Genomic DNA, 12,392 nt, shown 5'->3' on the forward strand with positions numbered 1-12,392 from the left:
AGAGGCTATGTGAATACAACAATGGACAGAAAAATGTGTAAATTATCTCTTCTAACTACAATTATGCCAGCGGCAATCGTTTTAAATAAAGGATAAAACGGACGCGAGACACGATAAACTACAAACATTTTACTCTAAACTGAAGCTACGCACTTGTTTCGGGTTTAGAATTATTATGAAATTTCCTTAAGTCTTACACACAATTATAGTTGATAAAAGGCACATTCGCCTCAAAATATTTATCCAAAGTCTAAAAGGATATATTTACACGAAAAGAATGAATATGAATAAACCAGAAACGTTAGTATCAGCTACTAAACATATTTTTTCAAACGTTTCATTAATACTAACGTCAATCGCACACAAAATTTACTTGTAACATCCATTCTATTTAAATTTAAATACATGCACTCAACATCACAAATAATTGTATTAAAAGATATGGGCGTACTGCACGAGATCTGGAATTATTTTTACTTTAATTTCGTTAAATATACCCGCAAATATAATCCAGAGGCGTGCCAAATAAAAGTCGCAGATATTAAAGACGTCCAAACTTTGTCACACAAAAATTTCGTGATTGAGGAGACATTTTTATAAACCAAATAAGATATATATTTGAGATACATGTAAACAAGAATTTTACTTGACTGATACTAATCAGAATTAAAATTTCCCCACAATGTTTAATGTAAGCATTCAATACTAAATTTCATCGTCATCCCTGAAGTGCTTTAAGACCTGAAATGTTAAGACAACTAAAATGTGGAGATCAAGCCTACACTCCGCATTAAATTCAATTTATTTCGCTCGTCTCATGTAGTGTATTTCCTTGTCTCCATCTTGTGACAGAACTTAACACTTAAAAGCGTAGTTTTCAGCACGACGAAATTGAAATCCTTTGTATTACGACGAGTCGACAAACGAATAACGTTACCCTCGGGGTCTGAGCTATTACAGCTTCTGTTATAGGTTAAAATAATCAGCTACAGCGTCCTCCTTTGAGCTGCATATACCGTTAATGTTCCTCGCTGAAACTAACGCGTGTTGTATTTATAGGAATAGCAAAGTAAGACAAACCTTGTAACAAATCCCACTGAGTTAATTTCGTGTAACAATAAATGCACAACGGCCTCTTTACTCAGCTCAGTTCAGCTTCTGTTTGTGTGTCTTCCTGAAGACTATTTCCACCTCTCGAGTACCGTGCTGGTGAAGGGGGATCGATCCCATGTTATTTATGACCCACAACCCAGCAGTTGAATCCCCTGGGACGCGTAGAGTCTGACGCACAATGATCGAGTTTACATTATATCCTCCACACAAACTGTCACCCTTCAGTGGCGGAACGAACCATTCAACGGAAACAAGTTGATTTTCCTTCTTTGTCCTCGTCTTACACTTCGCATTCATCTTCTCTGTAATCCTTTTCTGTATTCTCAGGTCACTTCATCTTCGTTTCCTTCACTTGCGTCATTTCTACCCCAATTCTTGTCTTCGGTGTCTTCCATTTCTTCTTCGTTGCATTTGAAATGTTGAAAATTACGTGGACTGATAAAGTACGAAATCAGCTGGTCTTAGACAGGATAGGCGAAGGAAGAAGTCTATGGAAAAATCTTACCAGAAGAAGAGATAGGATGGTGGGACACATTCTGAGGCACCCAGGATTGGTTAATTTGGTAGTGGAAGGAACAGTTGAAGGGAAAAATTGTAGGGGGAGACAAAGATTGGAATATGTGACGCAGATTTTTGATGATGTGGGCTGTAACAAATATGTGGAAATGAAGAGACTGGCGCAAGATAGATGAAAATGGAGGACCGCATCAAACCAGTAGAAAGACTGATGACAAACAAACATCAAACAACAATGCTTTTTATTATTTACCTCCGCCATCATTCTCGTTACAATTTGTTACTCGGATGACAGTCGTATCAACTACTGAAGTTGCACTGCGCCGACGGATTTACGGACGATAAACGGGGGTGAGGAGGCCTGTGGCAATAATAGTTCTGATTCATTTCAACCATTTGAAGCCGAAGCTCGCCTAAGAATATTTAAGAATTCACACTTCACAATAAAAAAAAAATTCATGCTGTTTTCGGAAATACACCCTTTTTACAATGAGAATAATACGAAAAGCATACTTCTAAAACGAAGAGATATTGATTGTATATATTCTACTTCTTCTACGGCGCAACGGCCCGAATCAAGCCTTAGCCTCCTCCAATGTGGGAGGTTCCTTTGTCTTTGAAGCGTGCATTTATGAGTAGTGAGTGACAAGCCCCTCTAAATAAATAAGATTAGTGCCCCAGCACATATGATACCTAAAAATAAATCTCATTGATATAAATGATATATCCTCTTGCGAGAGAAAGGGCAATTCTGTAACTGTCGCATTATTTTCCGCGTTGTCCATATATTAATATCTAAACTGTCCATTATACTCATTCAACGGTCGGAAATTAAAAAAAAAACTTAGTGGCTGTCCATAGTAGCTTCAGTAATAAATCAAAGGGCTTATCGATGGGCTGGGTACGTAGCTCTGGCAAATAACCAAGAGCATAAATAACTTCAGCGGAAAAACGATAACACGGCCACAACTGTAACGCCCAAGATGATAATAAGAGATAATATTAGAAATGACCGCAGAGAAACAGACTAAGATGATGTGAAATGGTACTGGCTCTGTATAGAGGTTATGCGACAGTGGCGGACTCTGTTGCTGGCAGTGCTTAGTAACAATATAGAGGTAGTTACTTAATGAGTGTTCTAACAAATTTTAAATTTAGTGTTTCCGTCACCCTCATTGAGAACATTCCGTTGTAGAAGTAATTTGAGTGCCGATGGCATTACAAGAAAACATTCTCACATCAACTAAGGAGGAATATTATTACATGACTGAAACGCGAATTGTTTTTAAAACTGTTATGGGAGAACACGAAACAAAATATTTTCAGTCATTCCTTTTGTAAAACTTTTATTTTGCCCGTACTACATTCCAATGAATAAAATAATTTGAAGTAACATTAGAGAGTGGGGAATATTAACTGTTAACTCTACACTGCACGGCGATTTTGACATACAAACTTACATAAATAGAAGCTACTGCAAGAGAGATTATTTAAAAGTCTCTTTATCTGTGTATAAACATATCTCGTCCATAAACAGACCACTTCGGTGAATAATTATAGACTCTTCATTTATAATTGAAATTCGCATTAAACGAGTCTAGTTATAACCTAAAGAGGCAGGATCACAAAATGTTTATTTTACAGAAACAGAATGTCATATAAATTAATTTTACTGAAATACAAAGCTTTAATGTACCAACTCAAGACTTAATAAAATGAAGTTACTTTCCGGCGTAAATAAAAAAGACAACGTTGTAAGCGAAAATTAATTCTGAAAGTATTAATCCCACTCAAGTAATTTCTATATTAACAATATCATGTTTTAGCAGATATTTATTAATAAGTTTGAACAGTTAAGAAAGTATTTTGACCTAAAGAGAGGTGTCATTAATTGTGTTCTATATATAACTTGCTGTGCAGGAAGGTTTAGGGTTCGAGACCAGTCGACGCCAGTGCGAAATGTTCCTCACTCTTACCCCATTGGTATAAGAAATGATAGATACGACCTTGGACCGGATCATACATTAAGCTAAATGTCTAACATTAAACTCGTCACTAATCGGCATTCCACCTTCGTATATTTAAAATTTCTTAAATCAATAATTTTACATGGCGGCTGGGATTCGAATTCCACTCAGCCTTCTATTCAAGGGTCAGAGCGCTGTATCCTGAGAGTAAAACGACGGGATTGTGATGCTGAACCCTTACATCTAATGCCGAAAGAATGCTTACACCTCCAAGACCTTTACTGTCTAGTGCACAGACAGAAGGGAAAGTTAACTTCAGACTTTCCGGCCACTGGCTGCGCGTTCATGTGAAGTCTGATTCGTCCAAAAACGTGCAGAAATCCCAACACGATTGGATCAGTCGCATTTCGATAGAATTCATCCATGTTCGCAAGAATTAAGGCGTGATTAGTGGTCGATCTCTAGCGTTTTTGTATTACTTCGGATTGTTCCTGCGTATTCGTCCGTTTTCCGATGACCGCAGTTGGAACGAGAATGCAGCAAGTTGGCTGCAAGGCTTACAGAATAATCAAAGGCCATTTTTAAATAGGATTTTTGTTCAGATAATGCAAGAATAGTAAAGATCTTCAAACAATGGATGTAATTTGGGAAGTGCGACTGAAAATATGTGAGAGAAAAATGGAATATCACGATTGAAGGAAACACTAGAAAAAACTTTGACTTCCTGCATTATTTGTGAGAGTAACCAGTTACAGCATTTCAGATCAGATCTGCAAATAAATCGTTCCTAAAAACGTACACTATCTAACGGATCTGTTTAATATACCAGGTGATTCAAAAAGGACTTTACAACTTTGAAAGAGTATAGAAATTTATTCAGAAGGCTTACAGAATCGGTTGAGGTGTCATTTTGTAGCAAAACAAATCAAGTTTGACACACGTTGTGCTGTAGTACCAAATTCCGTCACCGCGAGCGCAAGCGGCAGTGCATTTGAAAATGGCTCGAAAGTTTTCTCATACCACAGTTAGACGAAGATGACCAAAAAGGACGCATTCACTTCCAGCAAGACGGCGCACCACCTCACTACCTCTCACAAGTTCGGGATTTCCTCAATAACCGTTTCCCAGGTCGGTGGATTGGTCGAACAGGGTCGATGGCATGGCCACCTCGTTCTCCAGATTTGACACCTCTCGATTTTTTTTATGGGGTTTGATTAAAGATCGTGTGTATGTTCCACCGTTACCTGCCAATATCACTGAGCTCAAAGCTCGAATCACCCCGCAGTTGCAGAAGTGACACCGGATATGCTGGATCGTGTTTGGCAAGAAATTGATTTCAGGTGGGATGTCTGCCGTATTACCAATGGCAATCACATCGAACCAAAATGATTGTTTGAGGTAAAACTTGATTTATTTTGCTACAAAATGACACCTCAACCGATTCTGAATAAATTTCTATACACTTTCAAAGTTGTAATCACCCTGTATTTCCATGTTAATGTCATAAGATACGTCTGTGTACTCTGACCGAGCAGTTGAAACCAGACATAACGCCATTTTTAATTATATACAAACAATGCTACAAAAACTTGACTCACAGTCCGTGCTGACTCCTGAGAGGAGCTGGCCGCCATGGTGACATTGAGTGCTGCAGCACCTGAATGGGCCGGACCTCGGGAACACTACTCCCATCTGGCGGTGCTCCATTGAAACGGAGATTCCGAGGAATGACACAGTTCCGCACAGTTTCGCATTCTGCACAAACAATAATGAAAATTAGCAATAGTTCTAGCCAAGTATTTCCACCGAGCACAGTCCTCCACAAGCGAGCTGCCAATAAATCACAACCTTTCATGAGAACAGAAGGTTGATTACCGTGTTCACAAGAGCTTGTCAATGGACTCTATCCTAACTCAGATGAATGCATTATTTGAAATACATATTAATATATCCTATTTTCTTAGGAAAGTCTCTCATATCAGGTTTCCGAACGAAATTGAGTATGCATTTTCATTATCGTCATGAGTCCTACATGCCCCTTCCATCTAAACACACTTCATTTATTACGTAATAATATTTGTTGAAAAGAACAAGTCATTAAGGTCTTCAACGTGTATTTTACTTCGCGTTTCTATTTCTTCCTGTCCATTATACCCTAATACTTTCACCGGAACCCTATTCTCAGACGCCCTTAATTCATATACTTGCGAAATGAATATACGTAAATATCCGTATTTGCTAACTTTGGCTTTTACTTATCTGATAGAACAGTCATGCTCAAAGGATCTCTGTCCATATGACACTCATACGTTTCAAAACCCTGGCTTTTGTCTCTTTTTTTATTTTCTGTCACCTGTATTGGTTATGCAGTCCAGAATGAGATGTGATTGATGGTGGAAGGTGGGTTGAGATTCCGTACGTGACCTAGATTTACGTTGAATCAATGAATAAAATCACGAGATAATTTGTTCAGGAAGGTAACGTCAAAACAGACACAAGTTCCATCCAAATCCTTACACATCAACCGTTCATAATAATTTCCACGTCTCGTTCGTGCTTTACACCCTCTTCGGTTGACACAGTTTCTTAGGCTGATGAACAGACTAATGAGAGAATCAATCTAAAATGAGCATACTTCCCAGATGGACGAAAAAACTAAGATCACATGAAGATTTTTTAATATTTTAAACACATGCTCACATGAAGATGGCTTTTTTCAGAATTTCCGCCGTGAAAACCTCAAATCATACACATGTTCACATTTTGGGGGATGGAGTAAAAAAGCAAGACTCAGCTCAGTCAAAGATCTTAAATCACTCTTCCCTGACGAAAATTAAGCTCAAGACTCTCCCCGAGGCTAAGTGATCGGTTCTCTCAGTCCCTTCTTGGGTTGGAATACGTTAGTTACAGTAGACACCTAGGAATTGTCCTCTCTAAATGTTCCAACACTTTACCAGTACACTGCAAAATCTCTTCTTCCCTGCATCATGAAGAATAATCCCGCTTCGGAAGCTAATAGTAACTCACAAGGTCAATAAATTTTCCACCTTTCGCGGAACATGAGGATATACTACCGTTTTCACACGAACCCGCTACCGAAAACCTACCCTTATAATTAATTTCTTCAAGTTTATTTTTAGCAGTATCTTACCAACTACGTATTGGTTTCCCAAATGATCTGTCTCTTCCCTTTACGCATTCCAATTAAGATTCTGTATGTATTTCGCAACGTTCCACATGCTTCAGATATCTCAACTTCTTTGATTATAAACTTTTGTATTATGCGTTTTGATTTTATTGTTATCACATCATTTCTAATATTGTCTTTTGAGTATAATTCCAAACATTGTTTCCAAAAGTTTAATTTCAGAAATTTCTATTCTCATCTCACCTTTGGATCTTGATGTGTCGTGTTCTTATCACTATGGACATTTTGAAAACGTATTATCAACTCCGTTTTTGTGCTCATATTTTTCCCGTGCACTATATAATACACCAATTTAATATATTGTACGTATAGACATTTTAATCTACATCCATATTAATTAGTATTATGCCTCAAATATTTAAATGAATTCGTCTCCTATCGTTATTTCCGTCAATAACAACGTTGGGTCTTCCGCCTACATCGTTAACGGAAGAGACCAAAAGACCGACTAATAAATAAACATTAAAATGTTCTTTTAGATATCACTAATTCGCTAAAAAGTTACTGTAAACTTGTGAATCACTCCCAGTGTTGGGATTTATACAGTCGCAGTCGTGGCAACGTATAACATAGTAGGTCACATCACTGAAGCCGAGCAGCTGAGGAATCAGATACTGGGAAGTGTGCCCCAAATAGACGAAGATAAATACGGAGCGGTTATGCAATCAGTCTGATGCCGGCACAAACAATGGTACAGATGTCAAACAGCGCCGTGTTTGAAGATTCACCACGGCCAATGCAACGACGGAGATGTAGGTTTAGCCGTTCTCCACTGTATGTCACGTCCTACAAAGAGACGTGGTTGAGGATCTACATGGAAGGCAAGACCGTGGTCAAATTCCTTAATATTCCAGCTTTTACGTTAATAGAGGGTGCAGACAACAACTTAGTCGTGGGAAAGTGTCTTGTACTAAGGAATGTAACAGAGAAAATAAAGAATAGGAGAGTTATCTGATTCCATCTGAATAATGTTCTGGATTATTCCTTCTGTAACTCTGATTAAATATTTTTGTATTCGCTGCATTTTACGACACTGTGTCGCCTGGTGAGAACATCCAGCGCCAAATTAGACACGGTGCGATTTTCAATAGTGTAGGGACCCGTTTAGTGGGGGGTCCTGATAAATTTCAGCGATATCGGATATAGGACTTAATAATATATTACCTGCGTTCTACTTTATCTCATTTAACTATGTTTCTTTAACTCTGGATAGAAAAATGATTGTTAATAATGTATTGCGATGGACGTTAATGGAAACGACACAAACCTCGAAACAGCTCTGCTTTTACATTTAATATTATCCTCCTATTCAAGAATAAGCATTCCAAGCTGTGACTTTCTTTCAGGTTCTCAAATTAAAATTCTGTACTAATTTCTTTTCGGATCATGAGTGCTGCATATCCTGCTCATCTCAGACTCCTAACCGCTCTAATAATATTGGCGAATAGAACAAATTAAGAGAAATTTCATTATATAATTTGCCGCCACCCTCTTGTTAGATGCTCCTTGCTTTGGGCCGAAATATTCTCATCAGCACTTTGTTTTAAAGTGCCGTAGCCTAAGGGGAAATCATCAGGGAGAGAGAATACAGCCAGCCTTTGACGGAAGTTTGAAAGAAAGACGAAATAAAAACAAACTTTCAATGGAATGGAATACAGAGACAAACGGGCCGAGAAAGAAGAAGCGATAGAAATGAGCTCGGCTTCTACGCTAATGAGTTTCACAATATAGGGATTGGGCCGGGAGGGTCTTAAGGATAACTGAAAAGCGGCGAGCCCTACATCCATATACGAGGAAAGCACAGATCTTTTTATGCTGTACAAACCAACTAAACTGCCATGCCATAACCCTCAGCACAAACACAGTCTCCATTCACTATTTATTTATGAATAATAACATACAATCTCCTGAAAACGAGTGTTTTAATTGGAGTTCAAATGACTGTAAGATTAAATTTTCGGAACATAAAAGGTAGACTATATAGGTTTTTTTAACATGGTTACAGGTACACCCGTCCACATAGCAATTACACTATTTCACATGGGGGAGCACTTTGAGGCCTGCATACACCCGGGAATCTAAATCCTACGAAAACCGCTTACACAGAGGAGAGACCCAAGCTTTTATAACGTCAAACATATCAGCACTCCGCTGAGAATTCAATTCATTTTACTTCATAATCGTGCCCCGGGTTTTCTTTCGTTCCTCATTTTCTATACAGATGTCAGCTCTTTAGAAGCAGTCAGTGCTTAAAGGGATTGCTTGGTTACCAGTGAATATAGCTGCTTGTGCTTCTCATATTCAATAAAATGAAGATTAAAGGCTCCAGAATACGACCAATAAAATCTCAACCATAACCGAATTTATGTTCGTCTTCTTTAGCATATGATATAGTCGTTTGTATCAAAGTATATGTTACAATACTGTGTACTGGTATGTGGAAAAGGCTTCTTCATTAAGGACTGTAATGTAACAATACATAAGACCTTAGACTACTACATTGTATTGTTTAATCGTGTAATTTCGGCTAAGGCCTGATATATATCAGTTTTATTTACCTTTATGCATTGTATATTGTGCCAATTCCAGTCTATTCATAGAATTAATCCAAGTTTCCAGTATCTATATCTTTTATAGGAATAGTCATTGGTTGTTTTATCAGTTACATAAAATAAGAAGCATGGCGGTTCGTTGTCTTCAGCCTCTTGCAAAGTTAAAGGCCGCATTCACCTTGCATATCAACTCACTAGCAGCAATTTTTCAAAATAAGGAAATTTGTAGAAACTTCATGGCAATTTATCAAAAGTGGTACTGACTTAGGCTACTACTGCAAGCAGATTCACATACTCAATAATTTCCTTCATCAATATCAGACATTACTGGGCTGTTTTAACCACTTCCTCAAAGCGACAGGCATTGTTAAAATCATTAACAAATTGTGTTTTGATATCAGATAACAAATTTTCATCATACAAGATAGCACAGTATGACAATACATAGTACATAGGCGGGCGCATGGAACACATCGACGGGCCGCGAGTTAAGAACCCCTACTTTCCAGATAGTCTGCTATCAGTAGTTTTCTCAATGTGTGACAAATTAATACAAAAAGACAATGTGGGTAAAACAATTTACCATATACTTTTAAGAGCAAATAAACGCCCATTATGAGTATACGGTCTGTCCAACCAATCTGTACAATGTATGTACGTATTTTAAGTTAAAACGATACTACATATGATCGTACCCATCAGGCTTTTCATTTCTCAACAAGCGAACATCGCGGTCGAAGGGTTAACATTTCTATCTCGTGTTTTGGATGTTACGGTTCGATAAGGTGCTCGAATTGCTTCCTTCAACATCTGTCCCAATTCATCATTTTCAATCATTCTCCCATTCGAAATTCAACAACTAACTTGTTTAGAAAACATGGTTAGAACCATAAAACTCGTTTTCAAATATCGCTACCACATCCTGTTCCATCGCATCACTCAAGGACATGTTACATAGTCTGATCATTGCCACAGCGTCGTAAAACAACAGTACAAACAAACCACGATAATGCAGTTCTGAAAGAATACAAACTATTAAATTAAGCCGATTTTTAAAATGTCCTGTACAGCGGGCATATATGCATACGCAAAATTAATTATATATTTACGAACAGGAAGACAGACACACCGTGGATGTGCAGTACTAATTCATAATACCACGTTCATCACACATGAGGTTTGCAATGTGTCCATTTCTGTTGCAAAGTTCTTAAAGGACGCAACACACAACGAAATGCAAAGGACATGAAACGTGTAACCTAATTACACTGAGCAGAGTCCTTCTTGAGAAGATAAATAGTATAGTAATTTAGGGAGATCTCGACATCTGGGAGATCTCGACACTTTTAACAAATTTCACTCTAGCGACAGCTGCACTGTAGTGGCAAAGACTGTAGCCTACCATACTGTGATCAACGTGCAACTTCAAAGGAGTCTGTTTTTGCAAGTCTCAACCTCGTACGGAACCCTCAAAGACAACCAGGTGAGTTTTACATATCCTAAATAGCACATGCTATAATAATTACATTCCAGATAATGATAATTACACAGGATGCACATGGCATTTATGGATTAATAGTTATTGTGGTGACAACTCGCACTTTCTAAAGGACAGCCATGCTATGTGAACTGACAAAAACTTCAACTGTGACCAGTGGTGACATTTGTATTGTAATCGTGTAAGTCAGGGAGGTTTCGACACAGTGTACTGGGGAGAACTCGACATGTCGAGTTCTCCCTAATATATCTTTTTCTGGTTATGAACCTTATGATACGGTGTTCACTTTACTTCACAGGTAAGAAAAATGCCTCGAATGTACCACTACCAAGGAAAGCTTGGACAGTGGAAGCCTGAAAACATGGCTGCGGCAGTGAAAGATGGTTTCATGAAACTTGCGTGGAAAATGGAGCAGATAACCAGTTCACATGTAACGCCTGTTTTTAATTTTGCATATTTACTGTTTATTGGCATTATTTTATGAATTCAAGTTGTTTCTGTTCAGTATTTACAGTCTCCTAATATTTCCCATGCACATGTCAAAATCTCCCCAAACACAGGGAGAAGTCGACATTTTTCTTCCATTTCTTTTTTTGTTAATTGCACTGTTTCCCTTAAACTTACCTGCTTTATTATTGTATTACAAATAAAACATACCTCCATGGATAATATATGAAAATTTCTGTTTTTAATTTTCAAAAAATATTCCTGAAGCCTAGAGTTTTTTCTTAAGGAGTCAAGATATCCCTAAATTACCCTATGCTAAATTAGTGAAGAAATTCCTCCCTTGTTATTGGACGCAAAGATTCAGTACCGTGTTCACAAGAGCCCGCCACTTTACCAATCCTTAGCAAGATAAATCTAAATCACACTCAAAAACCCTACTTCCATAAGATCCACTTTAATATTATCCACCCATACACGCTTAGCAGTCCAAGCAGTCTCTTCCCTTCAGGTTTGTCAATAAAAATCTTGCACTTATTTCAAAAGAAGTGACTTATATGGAGAATTCAAAATAACAAATAACAAAAAATCAATGACTTTAGAGGAAAGCCATATTTGAAAACGCAACTCTTCTCAAAGTCAATGGGATTTCGCAAAGCAGGAAATTATAATGCAGACAGGATTGTATGAGTTTGCAACAAGTTCATATGGGGGGGGAGACAAGACGGATAGTACTACATGAAAAGTAAGGTGACTATAGACCCCAACAACCATTATATTCCAAACATCTCACTGTGCCGCTCAATAACAATTTGATGAGGAGAGCTTTAATCCAGTCTTTGTTTCACCGAATCTATTCCAGGAGTGCTCTTTCGTGAAAATCCTGCCTTCATTCTACAGTCGTTTGTAGTCGACACAATTCATGCGCGGTTTTGGGAGAGGACAATTAAAAGAATCTACAGAAAGCCCCAAAACTGGACGAATTATTCTATGGCTATTAATCATCATTATCTGTTCTGCGACAGACTGGAAGAACAATCCACAAGAAACATAGCACTGCATGCTTATTAAGAAGACTTTGCTGTTGTTAAGAA

At 37.9% G+C, this 12,392-nt stretch overlaps 1 protein-coding gene across 4 annotated transcripts in view; it reads right to left on the reverse strand.

Annotated features, from left to right (window-relative positions):
• Positions 1-12,392, reverse strand: part of LOC110830769 (uncharacterized) — a 1,002,197-nt gene that overhangs the window by 603,014 nt on the left and 386,791 nt on the right. For all 4 annotated transcript variants that reach the window (XM_087348624.1, XM_087348625.1, XM_087348627.1 and 1 more), the window contains one exon: positions 5,195-5,351. In XM_087348624.1, the coding sequence (XP_087204750.1) occupies positions 5,195-5,230 (36 nt within the window). In that variant the 5' untranslated portion in view covers positions 5,231-5,351. The remainder of the gene's footprint in view (positions 1-5,194; positions 5,352-12,392) is intronic.

Source organism: Zootermopsis nevadensis, unplaced genomic scaffold (assembly GCF_977971745.1).
Source record: "Zootermopsis nevadensis isolate Lab colony 2312 unplaced genomic scaffold, Znev_1.0 Znev_ptg000013l, whole genome shotgun sequence".
NCBI classification, from domain to species: domain Eukaryota; kingdom Metazoa; phylum Arthropoda; class Insecta; order Blattodea; family Termopsidae; genus Zootermopsis; species Zootermopsis nevadensis.